Source organism: Scyliorhinus torazame, chromosome 3 (assembly GCF_047496885.1).
Source record: "Scyliorhinus torazame isolate Kashiwa2021f chromosome 3, sScyTor2.1, whole genome shotgun sequence".
In the NCBI taxonomy this organism is placed as follows: Eukaryota; Metazoa; Chordata; class Chondrichthyes; order Carcharhiniformes; family Scyliorhinidae; genus Scyliorhinus; species Scyliorhinus torazame.
In genome coordinates, this window is record NC_092709.1 from 342,992,760 (window position 1) to 343,018,632 (window position 25,873).

Genomic DNA, 25,873 nt, shown 5'->3' on the forward strand with positions numbered 1-25,873 from the left:
CCTTTGTTCAGGCCGAGAAGTTAGACACAGATTGAGGGTCGGGATGGGCGTTTGGGGATTGCGGGTAATATGTTACTTTTTGAGGGGGGGTCCTTTGCTCTTGTTTTTTTCTTTCTGGTTCAGTGAGGGTGGTTAGGGCGGGTTGGGCACTGTTTTGGTTGGGTTGGTCGGGGGGGCTCTTGGAGGGGGGTAAGCAAATGGAACAGGGGCGGATAGCCGGCAGTGAGATGGGGCCCCGCGGGGGAGGGGGAGGCCTTAGTGGTAGGTGAGGGGACTGGGCCTGTAAAAGGAGCTGCGTCAGAGGTGGCGGGGCCGGGTAGGTGGAAAGCGCGGGCTTTTTCCCGTGCTGAAGACTGGAGGGGGCGGGGCCGGGGCCGGGAAGCGAGGGTTGTTTCCCGCGCTTGGAATGGAAGGGGGAGGTGGAGAGCCTGCGGATAGGGAATGGAAGAGGAGGGTGTGTCACACAATGGGAGGAGTCAAAGGCGAGGCGGGAGTGGCCGGGGTCAGCAGGAGTCAGCTGACTTGCGGAAGTGCAATGAGTAAAGCAGCTAGGATGGGTCCTAGCCGGAGAGGGAGGGGGCGGAGGGGGGGGGGGGGATCGAGTTGCTGCTGCTATGGTCAAGGGGGAGCTGGAGCGAGTGGGGGGGCGTCGAGACGGGGGTCTGCCGCTGTGGGGAACGCGCCGGGCCTGGGGTGCGGGCGTGTGGCTGGCCGAGGAGGGGTTATGACTAGTCGGCGGGGAGGGGGGGGCGGGTAGCCCCCTGATCCGGCTGATAACCTGGAATGTAAGGGGACTGAATGGGCCGGTCAAGTGGGCCCGCGTGTTCGCGCGCTGAAGGGGCTCAAGGCGGATGTGGTTATGCTCCAGGAGACACACCTGAAGGTGGCAGACCAGGTACGATTGAGGAAAGGGTGGGTAGGTCAGGTGTTTCATTCGGGGCTGGATGCCAAAAATCGAGGGGTGGCGATCTTGGGGGGAAAGAAGGTGTCATTCGAGGCGTCGAGCATTGTGGCAGACAATGGCGGTAGGTATGTAATGATAAGTGGTAAGCTGCAGGGAGAGAGGGTGGTACTGGTCAATGTGTATGCCCCAAACTAGGACGATGCGGGTTTTATGCGGCTCATGTTGGGTAGGATCCCAGACTTGGAAGTGGGGAGCCTGATAATGGGGGGAGACTTTAACACGGTGCTGGATCTGGAACTGGATCGCCCCAGGTCTAGGACGGGTAGGAAGCCGGCGGCGGCTAGAGTGCTGAGGGGGTTTATGGACCAGATAGGAGGGTGGACCCTTGGAGATTTGCAAGGCCGGGGGCTGGGGAATTTTCATTCTTCTCCCATGTCCATAAGGCTTATTCCCGGATCAACTTTTTTATTTTGAGCAGGGCGCTGATAGCGAGAGTAGAGGATACCGAGTATTCGGTGATAGCCATTTCGGATCACGCCCCGCATTGGGTGGACTTAGAGCTGGGGGAGGAGAGGGACCAGCGCCCGTTGTGGCGCTTGGAGGTGGGGCTGTTGGCGGACGAGGAGGTGAGTGAGCGGGTCCGAGGAAGCAGAGAGAGGTACCTGGAGGCCAACGACAACGGGGAGGTCCGAGTATGGGAGGCGCTGAAGGCGGTGGTTAGGGGAGAGCTGATCTCCATTAGGGCCCAGAAGGAGAGGAGGGAGCAGAGGGAAAGGGAGAGGCTGGTGGGGGAGATGGTGAGGGTAGACAGGAGGTATGGGGAGGTGCCTGAGGAAGGACTGTTGAGGAAGAGGCGTAGCCTCCAGGCCGAATTCGACCTGGTGACCACCAGGAAGGCGGAGGTGCAGTGGAGGAAGGCCCAGGGGGCGATTTACGAGTATGGGGAAAAGGCAAACCGAATGCTGGCGCATCAGCTTCGGAAGCGGGACGCAGCTAGGGAGATCGGGGGAGTTAAGGATAGGGGAGGGAACGTGGTGCGGAGTGGGGTTGGCATCAATGGGATCTTCAGGGACTTTTATGAGGAATTGTACCGATCCGAGCCCCCACGGGAGGAGGGAGGGATGGGCCGCTTTCTGGACCAATTGAGGTTTCCGAAGGTGGAGGAGGGACTGGTGGCGGGATTGGGGGCCCCGATTGGGCTGGAGGAGCTGATCAAAGGGATAGGAAGCATGCAGGCAGGGAAGGTACCGGGCCGGACGGTTTCCCGGTCAAATTCTATAAAAAATATATGGACCTGTTGGGCCCGCTGTTAGTCAGGACCTTTAATGAGGCAAAGGAGGCTTTACCCCGACGATGTCCCGGGCACTGATCTCCTTGATCCTGAAGCGGGACAAGGATCCCCTGCAGTGTGGGTCTTTCAGGCCGATTTCGCTGCTAAACGTAGATGCCAAGGTGCTGGCGAAGGTCTTAGCCACGAGGATTGAGGATTGTGAGCCGCAGGTCATCCACGAAGACCAGATGGGATTCGTGAAGGGGAGGCAGTTGAAAGCGAATGTGCGGAGGCTTCTGAACGTTATCATGATGCCGGCGAGGGAGGGGGAGGCGGAGATAGTGGTGGCGATGGACGCTGAGAAAGCCTTCGATAGGGTAGAGTGGGGGTACCTGTGGGAGGTGCTGAAGAGGTTTGGGTTTGGGGAGGGGTTTGTCAGGTGGGTTAGGCTGTTGTGTGAGGTCCCGATGGCTAGTTTGGCCACGAACAGGAGGAGGTCTGAGTACTTTCGGTTGCACCAAGGGACGAGGCAGGGGTGTCCCCTGTCCCCCCTGCTCTTCGCACTGGCGATTGAACCCCTGGCTATGGCACTGAGGGAGTCGAGGAACTGGAGGGGGTTGGTGCGGGGTGGGGAGGAGCATAGGGTGTCGCTCTATGCGGACGACTTTCTGCTATATGTGGCGGACCCGATGAGGGGAATGCCGGAGGTAATGAGGATCCTGAGGGAATTCGGGGATTTCTCAGGGTACAAGCTCAACATGGGGAAGAGCGAGCTGTTCGTAGTTCAGCTAGGGGACCAGGAGAGGGGGATTGGCGAGCTCCCACTAAAAAGAGTGGAGAGGAGCTTCAGGTATTTGGGGGTCCAGATGGCCAGGATCTGGGGGGCCCTGCATAGGCTTAATTTCACAAGGCTGGTGGAGCAAATGGAGGAGGAGTTCAAGAGGTGGGACGCGTTGCCGCTGTCCTTGGCAGGTAGAGTGCAGTCAGTCAAAATGACGGTGCTCCCAAGGTTTTTGTTCCTGTTCCAGTGCCTCCCCGTGTTTATCCCGAAGACCTTTTTTAGGCAGGTCAACAGGAGCATAATGGGGTTTGTGTGGGCGCGAGGGACTCCGAGGGTGAGAAGGGTGTTCCTGGAGCGGAGTAGAGATAGGGGGAGGCTGGCGATGCCCAACCTCTGTGGGTACTACTGGGCCGCCAATGCGACGATGGTGCGCAAGTGGGTGATGGAGGGGGAGGGGCTGCATGGAAGAGGCTGGAGACGGCGTCTTGTGTGGGTACGAGTCTGGGGGCGCTGGCAACGGCGCCGCTGCCGCTCCCTCCAAGGAGGTATACCACGAGCCCGGCAGTGGCAGCTGCCCTCAAAATCTGGGGGCAGTGGAGGTGGAACAGGGGGGAAGTTGGGGCCTCGGTGTGGACCCCAATACGGGGGAACCACCGGTTCGTCCCAGGGAGAACAGATGGAGGGTTTTTGGGGTAGCACAGGGCAGGTATACGAAGGTTGGGAGACCTGTTTGTGGACGGGAAGTTCGCGAGCCTGGGTGAGCTGGAGGAGAAGTACGGGCTCCCCCCGGGGAACACCTTCAGGTACTTACAGGTAAGGGCGTTTGCCAGGCGGCAGGTGGTGGAATTCCCGCGGCTGCTGCCACGCACAGTACAGGACAGGGTGCTCTCGGGGGGGCGGGTGGGAGTGGGGAAGATCTCGGAAACTTACCAGGTGATGCAGGAGGAAGAGGAGGCCTCGTTGGTGGAGGTGAAAGGTAAGTGGGAGGAGGAGTTGGGAGAGGAGATCGAGGAAGGGACGTGGGCAGATGCCCTGGGGAGGGTGAACTCTTCCTCATCGTGCGCGAGGCTCAGCCTCATACAGTTTAAGGTGCTGCACAGGGCACACATAACCGGGACAAGGATGAGCCGGTTTTTTGGGGGTGAGGACAGGTGTGTTAGGTGCTCAGGGAGCCCAGCAAATCACACCCATATGTTCTGGGCATGCCCAGCGCTGGAGGAATTTTGGAAGGGCGTAGCGAGGACGGTGTCGAGGGTGGTAGGATCCAGGGTCAAGCCGGGCTGGGGGCTCGCAATATTTGGGGTGGCAGAGGAGCCGGGAGTGCAGGAGGCGAAAGAGGCCGGAATTCTGGCCTTTGCATCCCTGGTAGCCCGGCGAAGGATTCTTCGTCAGTGGAAGGATGCGAGGCCCCCAAGCGTGGAATCCTGGATCAACGATATGGCAGGGTTCATTAAATTGGAGAGGGTGAAATTCGCCTTGAGAGGGTCGGTACAAGGGTTCTTTAGGCTGTGGCAACCGTTCTTAGACTTCCTGGCAGAATGGTAGACATTGGTCAATGGCAGCAGCAACTCGGGGTGGGGGGGGGTTTACTTTATTTTTGTTTTTGTTTATTTACACTGGGGGGTCTGAGGGGGTGTATATATTTGCTATGTTTGCTTTGTGTTAAGTCGGGGTGTTAATTTATTATTTATGTACAGGGGGGAGGGGGGTATGGAGGGTTGCTTTTTTGGACTGTGTTTTGTACTTAACCCTGTTGGGTTCCTTTTTCATTTTGTTACTGATATTTTATGAAAACCTTAATAAAAATTATTCTTTTAAAAGAAAAGTATCAAGCATTTTGAGCGGAGGTGATGATGGCCTCGCTCAAACAGTTGGTGGACAATACGTTGGCCCCAATAAAGGAGGCTCTTGGAAAGACGTTAATGGCGGCGCAGGAGCATGGAGAGGTGTTCAAGGGGGTGGAGGAGGCATTGTCACGGCACAGTGACCAGCTCACCTCGATGGGAGAGGAGCTGCGGAAGGTGGAGGAGAGAAATAAAGGTCTGAGAGTCAAAATGGAGGGTCCTGGATAACAGGTCACGGCGGCAGAATCTGCAGATTGTGGGTCTGCCCGAGGGGCCGGAGGGCTGGAGGCGGACGGAGCACTTTTCGGAGATGTTCGCCAAGTTGCTGGGGGGGGAGGAGGAGAAAGCCTCCCTCCTTGAGCTGGATAGGGCTCGTCAGTCGCTCCGGCTGAAGGCAAAGGCGAATGTGCCACTAAGAGCTGTGACAGTCTGAATCCACAGTTACCCGATGAAGGAGAAGGTGCTGAGATGGGCCAATCCGAATCGAGAGGCGAGATGGAAAGGCGGTGGTATTCGTATATACCAGGACATCATGGTGGAGCTGGCAAGACGGCAGGCGGCCTTTAACAGGGCAAAGGCAGCGCTTTACAAGAGTAATGTGCAGTTCGGGGTGGTCTGCCCGGTGAAGTTGAGAGTTACACATAACTCCAAAGATTATCATTCTGAGATGGTGGAGGAGGCGGAGGTATTCGTGAGGGCTAAAGGATTGGGACTGAACCGAGTTTGGACTTTGTTTTCATATGTTGTGCTTGGGAGGGGTTGGTTTCGGGACCTTGGTGTAATGTGTTGGGGTTTTCCCCCCTTTTCTTTGGGGCTTATAGGGCGCTATTCTCCCCCGTGCCCCATGCCGGGGCGCCGCGCAAATCGTGCCACGCCGCCCCGTCCCCCGCACGCGATTCTCCCCCCCCCCCCGGAAACCAGGGGCGCGCGATTCGCACCGGGCCGCTCGGAGAAGCGGCGAGCGGCGATTCTCCCACCCCCCGGAAACCAGGGGCGCGCGATTCGCACCGGGCCGCTCGGAGAAGCGGCGAGCGGCGATTCTCCCACCCCCCGGAAACCAGGGGCGCGCGATTCGCACCGGGCCGCTCAGAGAAGCGGCGAGCGGCGATTCTCCGGCCAGATAGGCCGAGCGGCCGCAACGACACGAAAGGTTCCCGCCGGCGCCGTCCACCCCTGGTCGCTGCCGGCGGGAACTCTGCGGGAACGCTGGGGGTCGGCCTGTTTTGGGGGGGGGGGGGCCTTCACCGGGGTGGTCTCCGATGGAGTCTGGCCCGCGATCGGGGTCCACCGATCGCCGCCCCCCCCCCCCCCCCCCCCCCCCCCCCGGGCCTCCCTCCTTCCGCACGCGACCCCAGAATACCGGCTCCATGTTGGTAAGGGGCCGGCGTGCATAAGACGTTCCCCGCGCATGCGCAGGATTGAGCTGCACCAACTGCGCATGCGTGGGTTGGCGCGATGCCCATTTGGGCAGGGCAAGGGGGGGTGCAGAATGAATACGAATGTTGGCACACTAAAGTGCAAACAAACAGAAGCTGTCCCCCCCCCCCACACACCCAGCCCCCTCTAAACACCCAAACATTATGGGGGCGATTCTCCGATATTGAGGCCAAGTGTTCGCGCCGTCGTGAACGTTCACGACTTGTCTTCTCCCCGTATTCATTCTGCACCCCCCCCCACTTGCCCTGCCCACTGCCCTTCCCGTCATCAACCTATCGAAGTGTCCCTGCAGCTTTTTACTTCTCGCCTATCCATCGCAGTGCGCACCCTCGAATACTCCCTGTCCACCTCGAATACTCCCTGTCCACTTCAACTATCCCTGTCCACCTCGACTATCTCGCCCAATAACTGTTCGCACTCCCCTCTCTTTTTCTGATCTTCATGCGCGTTGAATGAGATAATCTTCCCCCCCCGAACCACTGCCTTCAATGGCTTCCCGAATGTGGCCGCCGACACTTCCCCATTTTAGTTCAACTCCACAGAGTCCTTAATCACCGACCGCACCTTATCACAAAACGCTCTGCTAGCAACCCCAAATCCATCCTGGATTGGATTGAATTTGTTTATTGTCACTTGTACCGAGGTACAGTGAAAAGTATTTTTCTGCGAGCAGCTCAACAGATCATTAAATACATGGGAAGAAAAGGGAAGAAAAGAAAATACATAATAGGGCAACATATACAATGTAACTACATAAGCACTGACATCGGATGAAGCATACAGGATGTAGTGTTAATGAGGTCAGTCCATAAGAGGGTCATTTAGGAAGAAGCTGTTTTTGAGTCTGTTCGTGCGTGTTCTCAGACTTCTGTATCTCCTGCCCGATGAAAGAAGTTGGAAGAGTGAGTAAGCCGGGTGGGAGGGGTCTTGGATTATGCTACCCGCTTTCCCCAGGCAGCGGGAGGTGTAGATGGAGTCAATGGATGGGAGGCGGGTTCGTGTGATGGACTGGGCGGTGTTCACGACTCTCTGAAGTTTCTTGCGGTCTTGGGCCGAGCAGTTGCCATACCAGGCTGTGATGCAGCCAGATAGGATGCTTTCTATGGTGCATCTGAAAAAGTTGGTATGGGTTAATGTGGACATGCCGAATTTCCTTAGTTTCCTGAGGAAGTAAAAGTGATGCTGTGCTTTCTTGGTGGTAGCGTCGACATGGGTGGACCAGGACAGATTTTTGGAGATGTGCACCCCTAGGAATTTGAAACTGCCAACCATCTCCACCTTGGCCCCGTTGATGCTGACAGGGGTGTGTACAGTACTTTGCTTCCTGAAGTCAATGACCAGCTCTTTAGTTTTGCTGGCATTGAGGGAGAGAACGCTGTCGCTGCACCACTCCACTAGATTCTCTATCTCCTTCCTGTATTCTGACTCGTCCAGTATTTGAGATCCGGCCCACTATGGTCGTATCGTCAGCAAACTTGTAGATGGAGTTGGAACCAAATTTTGCCATGCAGCCGTGTGTGTACAGGGAGTAGAGTAGGGGGCTAAGTACGCAGCCTTGCGGGACCCCGGTATTGAGGACTATTGTGGAGGAGGTGTTGTCGAGGATCCAGTTGCAGAGTGGGGAGCCAAGTCCTAGGTTTTGGAGCTTTGATATGAGCTTGGTTGGGATTATGGTGTTGAAGGCGAAGCTGTAGTCAATGTGGTAGTCGGTATTAGGGGTATTACGGTACCTAGGTTGAGGCTGTAAGATCATTGGTGTGGGAGGTACCTGAGACAGGAAGATCATTGGTGAAGCCTGCCTACTGGTTCCGCCCAGTAAGGCGGAGTATAAGAGTCTGTGTCTCCCTAGCAGCTGCATTCTGTACCTGCGCTGCTGGGGGAAACATCTAGTCCAATAAAGCCTTCAATTGTCATCCAATCTCGCTCCTGGAGTCATTGATCGAGCATCAATTTATTGGACTAGATTTTAAAGGATGAGCTCCGAATCAAGCCGGAGCGTCTGCAACTCAGCCCCCACGCGGCAAACCCAGCGGCAACCTTCAAGCACTGGCTGGCGTGCTTCAACGGGTACCTCAGGACGGCCACGACTGCACCTACGGAGGACCAGAAACTGCAAGTTCTCCACTCGAGGGTGAGCCCAGAGATCTACATCCTCCTCGAGGATGCGGACGATTTCAAGGCCGCGATGGCCCTGTTGAAAGGACACTACATTCGCCCAGTAAACCAGGTTTACACCCGACACCTGCTAACGACAAGGCAACAAATCCCGGGGGAATCGCTGGAGGAATTCTACTGCGCGCTCCTGGTACTAGGTAGGAACTGTGCCTGCCCGCAAGTTTCAGCCAGCGACCACACAGAACTTTTAATCCAGGACACATTCGTTGTAGGTATGCTGTCCTCCCAAATCTGTCAGCAGCTGCTGGAGAAAGAGACACTAGGCCTCAAGGAGGCACGGGCCCTTGCTAGCTCCCTGCATGTGGCCTCCCGAAATGCCTGCGCGTACGTCCCCGACAGCGCGGCAGCCCCTTGGGCAGCGTGGAACCCACCCGCGGCCGACCACGATGCATCCCCCATCCCCCCACAATCTTGTGCCGCGCAGCTACCAGGCAACCCTGGGGGGCCCCGCTGTTATTTTTGCGGGCAAGCCAAGCACCCCCGGCAGCGCTGCCCTGTCCGCTCCTCCACCTGCAAAGTTTGTGGCAAAAAGGGCCATTTTGTGGCGGTATGTCAGGCCCGGGCGGTCGCCGCTGTCTCCGGGGGCAAACCGGTGCCGCCACCACAACTCTCTCCACGGGCCACGTGCGGGCAGCGGGCGCCGCCATCTTCATTTTCCCGAGCTACGTGCGGGCCCCGGGTGCCGCCATCTTGTTCCCCAGGGACCACGTGCGATGCGTGGGCACCGCCATCTTGCCCACCCCCAGTCATGTGCGACCCGTGGGCGTCGCCATCTTGGCTGGAGTCTCAGGACCCCGATTCAGATGACCACACACCACCCGAGGAAAATCTTCAACTTTTACCACGACTCGCCTCGGTGACCCTGGACCAGTCTCGGCCCCGAACGCGACGACGACCGTGCTCATCAACGGGCGCAAAACATCCTGCCTGATCGACTCCGGGAGCACAGAGAGCTTCATACACACCAACACGGTAAGGCGCTGTTCTCTTCCCAGCCACCCAGTCAACCAAAGAATCTCCCTAGCCTCCGGGTCTCACTCTGTAGAGATCAAGGTGTTCTGCGTAGCGAACATCACAGTCCAGGAAAGAGAATTAAAAAATTTCCGACTCTATGCCCTCCCTCACCTCTGCACTGCCATGCTCCTGGGATTGGACTTCCAATGCAACCTCCAGAGCTTAACCTTTAAATTCGGCAGCCCTATACCCCTCCTCACTGTCTGCAGCCTCACGACCCTCAAGGTCGACCCGCCTTCCCTTTTTGCGAACCTCACCCCGGATTGCAAACCTGTCGCCACCAGGAGCAGACGGTACAGTGCCCAGGACCGGACCTTCATTAAGTCGGAAGTCCAGCGGCTACTGAAGGAAGGTACTATTGAGGCTAGCAACAGCCCCTGCAGAGCTCAAGTAGTGGTTGGAAAGACCGGGGAGAAGCACAGGATGGTCATCGATTATAGTCAGACCATCAACAGGTATACGCAGCTCGACACGTACCCTCTCCCCCGCATATCTGATTTGGTCAATCAGATTGCACAATACAAGGTCTTTTCCATGGTGGACCTCAAATCCGCCTACCACCAGCTCCCAATCCTCCCGGGCGACCGCAAGTACACTGCATTCGAAGCAGATGGGCGGCTCTACCACTTCCTAAGGGTTCCTTTCGGTGTCACAAATGGAGTCTCGGTCTTCCAACGGGAGATGGACCGAATGGTTGACCGGTACGGTTTGCGGCCACGTTTCCGTACCTCGACAACGTCACCATCTGCGGCCACGACCAGCAGGACCACGACATCAACCTCCACAAATTCCTCCATACCGCAAAAACCCTTAACTTAACCTACAACAAGGACAAATGCGTGTTCAGCACCGACCGTCCAGCCATCCTCGGCTACGTAGTGCATGATGGAGTCATAGGCCCAGATCCCGAATGCATGCTACCCTCATGGAGTTTCCCCTCCCCCACTGCTCCAAGGCCCTGAAACGCTGCCTGGGCTTTTTTCATATTACGCCCAGTGGATCCCCAATTATGCGGACAAGGCCCACCCACTAATCCAATCCTCGGTTTTCCCCCTGTCGGCAGAGGCCCGCCAGGCCTTCAGCCGCATAAAGGCAGACATCGCAAAGGCCACGATGGATGCAATCGATGAATCCCTTCCCTTCCAAGTCGAGAGCGACGTGCCCGACGTAGCTCTGGCGGCCACCCTCAACCAAGCGGGCAGGCCTGTGGCCTTCTTCTCATACACCCTCCATGCTTCAGAAATCCGTCATTCCTCCATTGAAAAGGAGGCCCAGGCCAGAGTAGAAGCTGCGCGGCACTGGAGGCTTAACCTGGCCGGCAGGAGATTCACACTCCTCACTGACCAACGGTCGGTAGCTTCCATGTTCGATAATGCACAGCGGGGCAAGATAAAGAACGATAAGATCTTACTGTGGAGGATCGAGCTCTCCACCTACAACTATGAGATCTTGTATCGTCCTGGGAAGCTAAATGAGCCTCCTGATGCCCTATCCCGCGGCACATGTGCCAACACACAAGTGGACCGCCTCCGAGCCCACCACGAGGACCTCTGCCACCCGGGGGTCACTCGATTCTTCCATTTTATCAAGACCCGCAACCTGCCCTACTCCCTCGAGGAGGTCAGGACAGCCACCAGGGACTGCCAAATCTGCGCGGAGTGCAAACCACACTTCTACCGGCCAGAGAAAGCACACCTGATAAAGGCTTCCCGTCCCCTTGAATGCCTCAGTATGGACTTCAAAGGCCCCTCCCCTCCACCGACCGCAACACGTACTTCCTGAACGTGATTGACGAGTACTCCCGGTTCCCATTCGCCATCCCCTGCCCCGACATGACCGCAGCCACCGTCATAAAAGCCCTCCGTAGTATCTTTACCCTGTTCGGTTTCCCCGCCTACATACACAGCGATAGGGGGTCCTCCTTCATGAGCGATGAACTGCGTCAATTCCTGCTCAGCAAGGGCATCGCCTCGAGCAGGACGACCAGTTATAACCCCCGGGGAAACGGACAGGTAGAGAGGGAGAATGGAACGGTCTGGAAGACCGTCCTACTGGCCCTACGGTCCAGGAATCTCCCAGTCTCCCGCTGGCAAGAGGTCCTTCCTGATGCACTCCACTCCATCTGATCACTGCTGTGTACCACGACAAACAAAACACCTCATGAACGTCTCCTTGTCTTCCCTAGGAAGTCCTCCTCCGGGACCTCGCTCCCAACCTGGCTGGCAGCTCCTGGACCCATTCTGCTCCGCAAACACGTGCGGGCGCACAAGTCGGACCCATTGGTAGAGAGGGTCCACCTCCTTCACGCTAACCCTCCTCAGTACACCTACGTGGCGTACCCCGACGGCCGGCAGGATACGGTCTCCCGATGGGACCTGCCGCCCGCTGGATCCCCACCCACACCCCCCCCCCCACCAACCCCACCCTCCCTCCCACCAGCGCACCCCACGGCTGCCCCCTCCCCAGGTGGATCAGTTCTTCCACTGGTCCCACCCAGGGGTGATGAAGCTACCAAAGAAGCCAAAGTCATGCTCCCGGAGTCACGGATGCCCGAGCCGGCGCCTGCATCACCGCCGAAACTGCGATGATCACAGAGGATGACCAGGGCCCCCTATCAACCAATTGCTTCATTCTGATATGTACATGTAAAATGAATACTGTAAATAGTTGTGACATGTAATAAGGCAAAATACTGTACCACCGACGGGTACCACCATAACCTCTACCACTGTATGATGCGAGACCACCACCCCTACCGGACTCTTTTTTTTTTAACAGGGGGTGAATGTGGTAGTCGGCATTACGGGATATTACGGTACCTAGGTTGAGGCTGTAAGATCATTGGTGTGGGAGGTACCTGAGACAGGAAGATCATTGCTGAAGCCTGCCCGCTGGTTCCGCCCAGTAGGGCGGAGTATAAGAGTCTGTGTCTCCCTTGCAGCTGCATTCTGTACCTGCGCTGCTGGGGGAAACATCTAGTCCAATAAAGCCTTCAATTGTCATCCAATCTCGCTTCTGGAGTCATTGATCGAGCATCAGTCAATAAATAGGAGTCTGATGTAGGAGTCCTTGTTGTCGAAATGCTCTAAGGATGAGTGTAGGGCCAGGGAAATGGCGTCTGCTGTGGACCAGTTGTGACAGTATGCGAATTGCAGTGGATCAAGGCATGAAGACCATAAGACCATAAGGCATAGGAGTGGAAGTAAGGCCATTCGGCCCATCGAGTCCACTCCACCATTCAATCATGGCTGATTTCAACTCCATTTACCGGCTCTCTCTCCATAGCCCTTAATTCCTCGAGAAATCAAGAATTTATCAACTTCTGTCTTAAAGACACTCAACGTCCTGGCCTCCACCGCCCTCTGTGGCAATGAATTCCACAGACCATCCACTCTCTGGCTGAAGAAATGTCTCCTCATCTCTGTTCTAAAGTGACTCCCTTTTATTCTAAGGCTGTGCCCCCGGGTCCTAGTCTCCCCTGTTAATGGAAACAACTTCCCTACATCCACCCTATCTAAGCCATTCATTATCTTGTAAGTTTCTATTAGATCTCCCCTCAACCTCCTAAACTCCAGTGAATATAATCCCAGGATCCTCAGACGTTCATCGTATGTTAGGCCTACCATTCCTGGGATCATCCGTGTGAATCTCCGCTGGACCCGCTCCAGTGCCAGTATGTCCTTCCTGAGGTGTGGGGCCCAAAATTGCTCACAGTATTCTTAATGGGGCCTAACTAATGCTTTATAAAGCTTCAGAAGTACATCCCTGCTTTTATATTCCAAGCCTCTTGAGATGAATGACAACATTGCATTTGCTTTCTTAATTACGGACTCAACCTGCAGGTTTACCTTCAGAGAATCCTGGACTAGGACTCCCAAGTCCCTTTGCACTTCAGCATTACGAATTTTGTCACCGTTTAGAAAATAGTCCACGCCTCTATTCTTTTTTCCAAAGTGCAAGACCTCGCACTTGCCCACGTTGAATTTCATCAGCCATTTCTTGGACCACTCTCCTAAACTGTCTAAATCTTTCTGAAGCCTCCCCACCTCCTCCATACTACCTGCCCCTCCACCTATCTTTGTATCATTGGCAAACTTAGCCAGAATGCCCTCAGTCCCGTCATCTAGATCGTTAATATATAAAGAGAAGAGCTGTGGCCCCAACACTGAACCCTGCGGGACACCACTCGTCACCGGTTGCCATTCCGAAAAAGAACCTTTTATCCCAACTCTCTGCCTTCTGCCTGACAGCCAATCGTCAATCCATGTTAGTACCTTGCCTCGAATACCATGGGCCCTTATTTTACTCAGCAATCTCCCGTGAGGCACCTTATCAAAGGTTTTTTGGAAGTCAAGATAGATAACATCCATTGGCTCTCCTTGGTCTAACCTATTTGTTATCTCTTCAAAGAACTCTAACAGGTTTGTCAGGCACGACCTCCCCTTACTAAATCCACGCTGACTTGTCCTAATCCGACCCTGCACTTCCAAGAATTTGGAAATCTCATCCTTAACAATGGATTCTAGAATCTTGCCAACAACTGAGGTTAGGCTAATTGGCCTATAATTTTCCATCTTTTTCCTTGTTCCCTTCTTGAACAGGGGGGTTACAACAGCGATTTTCCAATCCTCTGGTACTTTCCCTGACTCCAGTGACTTTTGAAACATCATCACCAACACATCCACTATTTCTTCAGCTATCTCCTTTAGAACTCTAGGATGTAGCCCATCTGGGCCCGGAGATTTATCAATTTTTAGACCTCTTAGTTTCTCTAGCACTTTCTGCATTCTGGGAGTATGGAGGTGATGCGCTTCATGATCAACCTCTCAAAGCACTTCATTACGACTGAAGTCAGGGCCACTGGTCGGTAGTCATTGAGGCACGTTGCCTGGTTCTTCTTTGGCACCGGTATGATGGTGGTCTTCTTGAAGCAGGTGGGGACCTCGGAGTGAAGTAGGGACAGGTTAAAGATGTCCGCGAACACCTCTGCCAGCTGGTCCGCGCAGGCTCTGAGTGAACGACCAGGGTACCCGTCCGGGCCCGTCGCCATCCGAGGGTTCACTTTCAGGAAGGCCAATCTGACTTCGGTGTTATGTTGTTTAGTTCTTGCCACAACCGCCGAGAGTCTGTCTGTGACTCTAGCTTGGTTTGGTATTCTCTCTTGGCATCTCGGATGGCTTTGCGGAGGTCGTACCTAGATTTCTTGTATAGGTCAGGGTCGTCTGACTTGAACGCCTCAGATCTGTCCTTCAGTAGGGAGTCAATCTCGCGATTGAGCCATGGTTTCTGGTTGGGGAACGCACGTACTGCTTTCTTTGGCACGCAGCCGTCCACACATTTGCCGATGAAGTCTGTGACGGTAGTGGCATACTCCTTTAAGTTAGTCGCTGAGTTCTTAAATATGGACCAGTCCACTGTCTCTAAGCAGTCACGTAAGAGCTCTTCTGTCCCCTCGGACCAGCACTGCACAACCTTCTTAGCTGGATTCTCCCGCTTGAGTTTCTGTTTGTATGCCGGGAGAAGGAGCACCGTCTTAAGGTCTGATTTCCCAAAGTGCGGTCGGGGGATGGAACGGTAGGCACCCTTGATTTTTGAGTAGCAGTGGTCAAGGGTGTTATCGCCCCTGGTGGGACAGATGTGCTGGTGGAATTTTGGCAGTACACTCTTGAGGTTGGCCTTGTTGAAGTCTCCGGCCACGATGAACAAGGCCTCCGGGTGTTCTGTTTCGTAGTTGTTTATAACTGTGTACAGTTCGTCCAGCGCCTTCCTCACCTCTGCCTGGGGTGGGATGCAGACCGCTGTGATAATGGCTGAAGTGAACTCACATGGAAGATAGTATGGGCGGCACTTCACGGTCAGGTACTCCAGGTCCGGGGAGCAGTAGGTCGCCAGGGTCGCCACATCCTGGCCTCTACTCCTGTCCCGATCTAAGTCGAACCTCCAGCCAATGGAGTGCATGGTCCGAAATTACTATCCCCACGTACTTTGCTCCCTCCACTCCCACCAACACCTCCCAGCTCACCACAATAAAGTCAATTCTGGAGTATACCTTATGTACGTGCAAGAAGAAGGAGTACTCCCTCCTCCCTGGGTTCTGAAAACATCACAGGTCCACCATGCCCATCATTTCCATGAACCCTCCCAGCTCCTTCGTTATCTGCAAACCTCCCATTGACCTGTCCACCCGCTTTTTGCTCAATAAAATAGCCACGCCCCGCAACTTCGAATCAAACCCCGAGTGGAATACCTGACCCACCCATCCCTTTCCCAGCCTGACCTGGGTTCACGCGGAGGTGTGTCTCCTGCAAAAATACCACCCCCGCCTTTAAAAACCGAAGGTGCGCAAAGACCCGAGATCTCTTCACCTGTCCGTTGAGCCCTTGCACGTTCCATGTTATAAACAAAAAAGAACAAAGAAATGTACAGCACAGGAACAGGCCCTTCGGCCCTCCAAGCCCGTGCCGACCATACTGCCCGACTAAACTACAATCTTCTACACTTCCTGGGTCCGTATCCTTCTATTCCCATCCTATTCATATATTTGTCAAGATGCCCCTTAAATGTCCCTATCGTCCCTGCCTCCACTACCTCCTCCGGTAGTGAGTTCCAGGCACCCACTACCCTCTGCGTAAAAAACTTGCCTCGTACATCTACTCTAAACTTTGCCCCTCTCACCTTAAACCTATGCCCCCTAGTAATTGACCCCTCTACCCTGGGGAAAAGCCTCTGACTATCCACTCTGTCTATGCCCCTCATAATTTTGTATACCTCTATCAGGTCGCCCCTCAACCTCCTTCGTTCCAGTGAGAACAAACCGAGTTTATTCAATCGCTCCTCATAGCTTATGCCCTCCATACCAGGCAACATTCTGGTAAATCTCTTCTGCACCCTCTCTAAAGCCTCCACATCCTTCTGGTAGTGTGGCGACCAGAATTGAACACTATACTCCAAGTGTGGCCTAACTAAGGTTCTATACAGCTGCAACATGACTTGCCAATTCTTATACTCAATGCCCCGGCCAATGAAGGCAAGCATGCCGTATGCCTTCTTGACTACCTTCTCCACCTGTGTTGCCCCTTTCAATGACCTGTGGACCTGTACTCCTAGATCTCTTTGACTTTCAATACTCTTGAGGGTTCTACCATTCACTGTATATATACTGGGGCTTACGCCTCCATTCCCCCCTACCCATCCGCCTCTTTCCTTCCTGCTTCCTCTAATTTCACCCTGTACCAGGCACATCCAAATTGGCCCCCTTCTCCACCCCTGACCATGATTCTTCTCCAACCCTGCCTCGTCGCATCTCTCCCCCCTCCTCCCCCAGCCATCTCTCGTGACCACCTACCCACTTCACTTCCGTTCGCCAGCATTACCTGCCAGCGTGGCAACTCCTGGCCAAGGCTCCTCCTACCACCCCCCGCACCCCACCCCTCACCCCATCCTCTCCTCCTTGATCTGTGTAGAAGGCTCCCCGTGCACCACCCCCTCTCCCACCTAAACAAAGACACATTCCAAACCACAGGTCGCCTCCTCTGGAACAAAAAGGAAAAATACTGGCATAGGCCAGTATACTGGAGGGGGGGGGAGATGTCCCCTTGCAAACTTATTAACCCTGCAACAAATAATCAACCCAACATGAACCCTCCACCTATGAAGAAAACAACCGCCCCCCCCCCCCTCCCACCCCCCCCCCCCCCCCCCCCCCACCCCCGATCCTCCATTCCCAACCTACACGTATCCTCGGAACTCCTAAATGCCCACTCCTCCGTCTCCCACGAGAGTTCAGTTCTTCCCCAGTTTGTGCTCTTTAATGAAGTCATTGGCTATCTCTGGGGTTTCAATACTTCCGGCCTTCATGGGTCACCCACAGTTTTGCCGGGTTGAGCACCCCAAACTTGACTTGCCGTTGATGCAGCTCAGTCTTGGCCCTGTTGAACCCCACACTCTGTTTTGCCAGTTCAGCTCCAATGTCCATAAGACCATAAGACCATAAGACATAGGAGCGGAAGTAAGGCCATTCGGCCCATCGAGTCCACTCCACCATTCAATCATGGCTGATTTCAACTCCATTTACCGGCTCTCTCTCCATAGCCCTTAATTCCTCGAGAAATCAAGAATTTATCAACTTCTGTCTTAAAGACACTCAACGTCCCGGCCTTCACCGCCCTCTGTGGCAATGAATTCCACAGACCCACCACTCTCTGGCTGAAGAAATTTCTCCTCATCTCTGTTCTAAAGTGACTCCCTTTTATTCTAAGGCTGTGCCCCCGGGTCCTAGTCTCCCCTGCTAATGGAAACAACTTCCCTACATCCACCCTATCTAAGCCATTCATTATCTTGTAAGTTTCTATTAGATCTCCCCTCAACCTCCTAAACTCCAATGAATATAATCCCAGGATCCTCAGACGTTCATCGTATGTTAGGCCTACCATTCCTGGGATCATCCGTGTGAATCTCCGCTGGACCCGCTCCAGTGCCAGTATGTCCTTCCTGAGGTGTGGGGCCCAAAATTGCTCACAGTATACTAAATGGGGCCTAACTAATGCTTTATAAAGCTTCAGAAGTACATCCCTGCTTTTATATTCCAAGCCTCTTGAGATGAATGACAACATTGCATTTGCTTTCTTAATTACGGACTCAACCTGCAAGTTTACCTTTAGAGAATCCTGGACTAGGACTCCCAAGTCCCTTTGCACTTCAGCATTATGAATTTTGTCACCGTTTAGAAAATAGTCCATGCCTCTATTCTTTTTTCCAAAGTGCAAGACCTCGCACTTGCCCACATTGAATTTCATCAGCCATTTCTTGGACCACTCTCCTAAACTGTCTAAATCTTTCTGCAGCCTCCCCATCTCCTCCATACTACCTGCCCCTCCACCTATCTTTGTATCATCGGCAAACTTAGCCAGAATGCCCCCAGTCCCGTCATCTAGATCGTTAATATATAAAGAGAACAGCTGTGGCCCCAACACTGAACCCTGCGGGACACCACTCGTCACCGGTTGCCATTCCGAAAAAGAACAGGGGCAGCACGGTAGCATTGTGGATAGCACAAATGCTTCACTGCTCCAGGGTCCCAGGTTCGATTCCGGCTTGGGTCACTGTCTGTGCGGAGTCTGCACATCCTCCCCGTGTCTGCGTGGGTTTCCTCCGGGTGCTCCGGTTTCCTCCCACAGTCCAAAGATGTGCGGGTTAGGTGGATTGGCCATGCTAAATTGCCCATCGTGTCCAAAATTGCCCTTAGTGTAGGGTGGGGTTACTGGGTTATGGGGATAGGGTGGAGGTGTGGACCTTGGGTAGGGTGCTCTTTCCAAGAGCCGGTGCAGACTCCATGGGCCGAATGGCCTCCTTCTGCACTGTAAATTCTATGAACCTTTTATCCCAACTCTCTGCCTTCTGCCTGACAGCCAATCGTCAATCCATGTTAGTACCTTGCCTCGAATACCATGGGCCCTTATTTTACTCAGCAGTCTCCCGTGAGGCACCTTATCAAAGGCCTTTTGGAAGTCAAGATAGATAACATCCATTGGCTCTCCTTGGTCTAACCTATTTGTTATTTCTTCAAAGAACTCTAACAGGTTTGTCAGGCACGACCTCCCCTTACTAAATCCATGCTGACTTGTCCTAATCTGACCCTGCACTTCCAAGAATTTAGAAATCTCATCCTTAACAATGGATTCTAGAATCTTGCCAACAACCGAGGTTAGGCTAATTGGCCTAAAATTTTCCATCTTTTTCCTTGTTCCCTTCTTGAACAGGGGGGTTACAACAGCGATTTTCCAATCCTCTGGGACTTTCCCTGACTCCAGTGACTTTTGAAAGATCATAACTAACGCCTCCACTATTTCTTCAGCTATCTCCTTTAGAACTCTAGGATGTAGTCCATCTGGGCCCGGAGATTTATCAATTTTTAGACCTCTTAGTTTCTCTAGCACTTTCTCCTTTGTGATGGCTACCATATTCAACACTGCCCCCTGACTCTCCGGAATTGTTGGGATATTACTCATGATTTCTACTGTGAAGACTGACGCAAAGTACTTATTTAGTTCCTCAGCTATTTCCTTGTCTCCCATCACTCGATTACCAGCGTCATTTTGGAGCGGCCCAATGTCTACTTTTGCCTCCCGTTTGTTTTTAATGTATTTAAAGAAACTTTTACTATCATTCCTAATGAAGGTGGCTAGCCTACCTTCATAATTGATCCTCTCTTTCCTTATTTCTCTCTTTGTTATCCTCTGTTTGTTTTTGTAGCCTTCCCAATCTTCTGACTTCCCACTACTCTTTGCCACATCATAGGCTTTCTCTTTTGCTTTGATGCATTCCCTAACTTCCTTTGTCAGCCATGGCTGCCTAATCCCCCCTCTGATAACCTTTCTTTTCTTTGGGATGAACCTCTGTACTGTGTCCTCAATTAATCCCAGAAACTCCTGCCATTGCTGTTCTACTGTCTTTCCCACTGGGGTCTGCTCCCAGTCGATTTTTGTCAGTTCCTCCCTCATGCCCCTGTAGTTACCTTTATTTAACTGTAACACCTTTACATCTGATTCTACCTTCTTTCTTTCAAATTGGAGATTGAATTCTACCATATTATGATCACTGCCTCCTAAGTGCTCCCTTACTTTAAGATCTTTAATTAAGTCTGGCTCATTACATAACACTAAGTCCAGAATGGCCTGTTCCCTCGTGGGCTCCATCACAAGCTGTTCCAAAAAGCCCTCCTGCAAACATTCAATGAATTCCCTTTCCTTAGGTCCACTGGCAGCATTATTTACCCAGTCCACCTGCATATTGAAGTCCCCCATGATCACTGTGATCTTGCCTTTCTGACATGCACTTTCTATTTCGTGGTGCATTTTGTGCCCCCGGTCCTGACCACTGTTAGGAGGCCTGTACATAACTCCCATTATGGTTTTTTTGCCTTTGTGGTTCCTCAACTCTACCCACACAGACTCCACATCATCTGACCCTATGTCGTTTAGTGCTATTGATTTAATTTCATTCCTAATTAACAAGGCAACCCCGCCCCCTCTGCTCACCTCCCTGTCTTTTCGATAGGGTGTGAATCCCTGGATGTTTAAATGCCAGTCCTGAACCCCCTGCAACCATGTCTCTGTGATGCCTACCACATCATACCTGCCAGTCACAATCTGGGCCACAAGCTCATCTACCTTGTTCCGTACACTGTGCGCATTTAAATATAGCACCTTTAATTCTCTATTGACCGTCCCTTTTTGTTTTCTTAGTGTGGTGGACCGTGGTTTACTGAGCCTTTCCATACACTGTGTCATATTTTGTGGGATGGGGACTATTGTAACCTCTCCTGAGTTTTGTCTTTTCGTGTTTTTTTGTATTCCTAAGCAGCTACGCTTCCCACTGATTACTTCACCTCTTGGTTCCCTGACTTTCCCTTCCCCCCCAATCTTTAGTTTAAAGTCCTATTGACCACCCTATTTATTCTTTTCGCCAGAACACTGGTCCCAGCTTGGTTCAGGTGGAGACCATCCCAACGGTATAGGTCCCCCCTGTCCCAAAACTGATGCCAGTGTCCCATGAAAAGGAACCCCTCATTCCCACACCACTCTTTCAGCCACGTGTTAACTTCCCTTATTCTTGCCTCCCTATGCCAATTTGCACGTGGCTCGGGCAGTAATCCGGAGATTATGACCTTTGAGGACCTGTTTTTTTTATGTCCTGGTATATTCGTACCTTGTCCCCCTCCCATTCACAGTTCCGCTTCTCCCTGGCCCACTGCAGGATCTTTTCCTTTTCCACAAACTAGTGGAGTCTCACAATCACTGCCCGCGGCAGCACCCCTGCTCTTGGCTTCTGCCTCAAAGACCTGTGCACTCCGTCCACCTCAGGGGCCTTGTCCAGCACCCCCTCCAGCCCCGCCAGCGTCCTCGAGATGTACCGCGTGGCAATCCTTCAGACAGGCCGATGATGCGCATGTTCTGCCTTCTCGACCTGTTTTCCTGCTCCTCCACCTTTGCTCTCAACGTCTTGCAAAGGTCTCCCAAGAGTCCCGCCTCCGCCTCCAATGCCACCACTCGATCGCTGGGGTCCGACATCACCTTCTCCATGGTTGTCACCGGAAGTCTCCCGTTACATGTTTTGAGAGAAATGTTCAAAAATATGAAGGATTTTGATAGAGACAAGAAGCAGAAATTGCTTCCACAGCAAAAGGATGAATAACTGGAGGACACAGACATTATGTGAATGACAGAAAATGAGGTGAAATGAAGAGAAAAGGGTTCATGCAGCGAGCTATGATCTTGGGACACACTGTGCCTGAAAGGGGAATGGAAGCCGGCTGAATAACTTTCTAAAAGAAATTGGATGAACATTTGATTGAAGGGAGTGTGACAAATTGGAAAGCTCTTTCACAGAACTGCCACAGGTATGATTTTCTTTTTATTCGTTCCCGGGGTGAGGGCGTTGCTGGCTACACCAGCATTTATTGCCCATCCCTGAGGACATTTTAGAGTCAACTGCATTGCTGTGTGTCTGGAATCACATGCAGGCCAGACCAGGAAAGGACAACATATTTGCTCCCCTAAAGGACATTAGAGAACCAGGCGGGCTTTTACGACAATCGACAATGGTTTCGTGTGTCACCTTTCGCCTTTTAATTCCAGATTTTTAAAATTAATTCAGATTTCACTATCTGCCATGGTGGGATTCGAACCTGGGTCCCCAGAGCATAACTCTGAGTTTCTGGATTACTGGTCCAATGACAATACCACTCTGCCACTGCCTGCCCCTGCTGATGGGCTGAATGGTCTCCTTCTGTGCTTCAAGATTAGAGGATTTTGTGGAGCTTGTGGGAGCCAGATTCAGTAATATGGGCAATAGCAGATGTGGTGGATTCTTAATCCAACCTTGTACGTCTCAGTCAACTCCCCAGCCCATCAGCCCCCCACTTTCCCAGACAGGGAGCTGGAGGAGCAGCGTTGTTGGGAGTTGGCATTTGGTGATCTGCTATCTTTGCTGGTAGGTCAGGAAGGTACGAGTTAACACCAGGATTTTAGTAAAGTGTAAAATGAGATCCGCGAGGTTTCCCATCCTTTCCAACTGTAGATTTTAATCCTTCAAACTTGTGTTGGAAACAGTCTTGCCCTTTCGCTAAGGCACTGGTAGTGGTAGAAATGGGAGTGATTCAGAATGGAATAAATTGAGTGTACACATATCATATGCACAACATTAAAGCATATGACCATAATTAATGGATTAAATTATGACGACAGTTCCACAGACAAGACTTGTATTCACTTGTATAGGGCATTGAGGGGTGATCTAAATACTGTTTCCGATATTTGTAGGAATTGACAGGAAATCGTTTCTATCTACCCTCTAAGCTCAGAATAAAAGACCATAACATTAAAAAGTTAGGGTCTTCAGGCGCAGTGGTAACATCCCTATTTCTGGGCCAAAAGTGATTTCCCATTTCAGGACTTGATGACTAAGGAGTGTGCGTTCATACCATGGCAAAATAGGTTGATTATCAGTCTGTAAATCCTTCCGATGAGCCTGAAGGCAGACAGTAAGAACATAAGAACTAGGAGCAGGAGTAGGCCATCTGGCCCCTCGAGCCTGCTCCACCATTCAATGAGATCATAGCTGATCTTTTGTGGACTCAGCTCCACTTTCCGGCCCAAACACCATATCCCCGAATCCCTTTATTCTTCAAAAAACTATCTATCTTTATCTTGAAAACATTTAATGAAGGAGCCTCAACTGCTTCACTGGGCAGGAAATTCCCTAGACTCTCAACCCTCCACCAAAAAGCTTTGGATGTTGGGGGGGGTGGTCAATTGAATATTCAAGATTGTGAGGAATAAGGGGCAGAATTCTCCGACCCCCCACCGGGTCGGAACATCGCCGGCGGGCAGTGCGAATCGCGCCACGCCGCCCCGATGCCGGACCCGATTCTCCACAGAGCGGAGAATTGGCGCCACTGGGGCCAGCGTGGTCGGCGCAGCGCCGGTCGGGGTATGCGCAGACTTTCCGGCCCAGGCCGGCGCGCCGATTCTCCGGCCCGGATGGGCTGAGCGGCCGTCAACAAAAAGCCGAGTCCCGACGGCGCCGTTCTAACATCCTCTGAGCCAGCGGGACCTCGGCGTTGAAGGGTCCGGGGGCGGCCTGTGGGGAGAGCGGGGGGGGGGGGGGCCTCCGTGGTGGCCTAGCCCACGATCGGGGCCCAGCAATCGGCGAGCCGGCCTCTCTGTCGGGGGGGTCTCCTTTCCTCTGCGCGGCTCCTGTAGCCCTGCGCCATTTGCTGTCGGGGCCGGCGCGGGGAAGAAGGCCACTGCACATGCGCTAATTGCCGCTGGCCCAACTGCGCATGCGCGGACCCCGTGCTACCCCACTGTGGCCCGGAGAATCAGGTCTCGGAACGGGCGCCGACACCGGAGTAAAACACTCCAGTCTTTACGCCCCTGTCGGCATTTAGCCGCCCGATGGGAGAATCCCACCCAAGGTTTGGTAGGCACGGGGTATTAGGAGATATTGAACAAAGTACCCACTAGCCTTAAGATCAGCCATGATCCAATTAAATGGTGGAAAAGGCTCAAGGGGTTAAATGATTCCTGGATTTTAAGCCCCGTATCTGGTCTTTTTCCTTCTCAGCACAAGTAAGCCAATTGTCTGGTTTCCCTTCTCAAAAGGTCGACAGCCGATTCTGTCATTATCCTGGTGTCGTCGCTAATCCGTGTGACCCTTACATGCGCATGCCACGCCAACAGGAGTACAGGTAGGTGTTTCGACCGTCCATCGACAGATTGTTGTAAGTACAGTGAGCTCTGCATTTCTTTGTTAAACTGAGCTGGTGGCTGATGGTTTCCAATGGCATTCACTTGCAAAGATACCCAACCTACCACAATAAGACACCCGGAATTATACTCAGCACATCTCTTGCCTTTTCTGTTTGTCCCGTCTTCATGTGGCAACTTCTCAATTCTGTACTTGCCAACCTATTTGCCCCAACTGCCCACTCTGGTTTCGCTTTTGATTTATGACTATTCCCCCTTGGGGTTTTCACTTCCCAATCTATGGTACTGGTGTTTTTGATGTTGCTGCGGTTTGACACCCTGACCTGGGCCTCCTGTCCCCTCACCGGGAGCCTGCCGCCTCCAGAGCTCTTAAGCTTCACAGAGTGTTCAACGCCCTCTCAAAAAATTCAACTCTGTGAATTCCAACTTCCCATCTGTTGAAATCACCACCTTTAGCATCTTCATCTGTCCAAAGGCCAACCAGAACTCTGGTTCTTTAGTGTCTGTACATTTACCAGTCAACCCCTGCATCACGAGGTTTGTTCACTGAGGATTTTATAACTCCATTCCCAATGGATGATTCTCTAGCCTTTTTGACACTGGGTGGTCTTTGAAAAGTCTTCCAATCGCCTGAGAGTCATTTGGTTGTACAGAACTTGAGTATTGTTGAAAAAGGGAGACATTATTTGGTCAAAGCTTTCCGTCTTGCACTCATGAGGGGTGGCACAGTGGTCAGCACTGCTGCCTCACAGCGCTGGGGACCCGGGTTCAATTCCGGCCTCGGGTGACTGTCTGTGTGCACTCTGCACTTTCTCCCCGTGTCTGCGTGGCTTTCCTCCGGGTGCCCCGGTTTCCTCCCGCAGCCCAAAGATGTGCAGGTTAGGTGGATCGGCCAGGCTAAATTGACCCTTAGTGCCATGGGATGTGCAGGTTAGGTTTCGGCGTAATGGGGATAGGGTGGGGTGGACATGGGCAGAGTGCTCATTCGAAGGGTTGGTGCAGACTCGATGGGCCAAATGGCCTCCTTCTGCACTGTAGCGATTCTATTCATGAGGATACCACATGTAAAGAGATATTGCCCTTTCAGTGCCAATGTGATATAGACATCCCAGAGAGTGGCAGAACATATCAAACCACACGGGCTGGATTCTCCGTTTCTGAGACTGTGTCGACACCAATCAGAATTTGTGGCCCTTCACGACAGCCAAGCCGGCGCTGCACCTGGACCGATTCTCATACTGTTAAGGGGCTCGCACTGGCACCACGTGGAACACAATCGATTCGAATGAGAAACGCCGCCGGATTACCCGGTTCCGCGATTGGCACTCGGCTGGCAGGCTGCAGCCGTCTATACACACTGCACTCCCCACACACACCATCCCAGCCAACAAGATGGCAGCGAGGACAGCAGCCCCGAGGTTTACCAGCCGAGCTGGAGACCCTCTTGGACACGGTGGAGGCGAGGCGGGTGACTCTGCACCCCGGCCCCAATGGGCTGAGTTTCCGATGTCATGCTTCCCGTGTGCTTTTAAAAATGGTGAAAGCGGCGTGGTGGCTGCTGAGGGAGAGGTGTCCAACATTGCCATAGTTTGCTGATAGTTGTGCCACTGACCGGGGGACTATTGCCAGGGCCGGGGGGGAGTAGTGGGAGGGTGGCCAGGAGGTGGGCTGTGGGGTCGG

General features: G+C 53.1%; 1 protein-coding gene across 4 annotated transcripts in view; it reads left to right on the top strand.

Moving 5' to 3' along the window:
- The window catches only part of LOC140409641 (uncharacterized), a 133,062-nt gene that overhangs the window by 92,474 nt on the left and 14,715 nt on the right, over positions 1 to 25,873 (top strand). For 2 of the 4 annotated variants that reach the window (XM_072497972.1, XM_072497973.1), the window contains exon 9: positions 24,051 to 24,174. In XM_072497972.1, the coding sequence (XP_072354073.1) occupies positions 24,051 to 24,174 (124 nt within the window). The remainder of the gene's footprint in view (positions 1 to 24,050; positions 24,175 to 25,873) is intronic. The other 2 variants (XM_072497975.1, XM_072497974.1) reach the window with 1 other exon arrangement.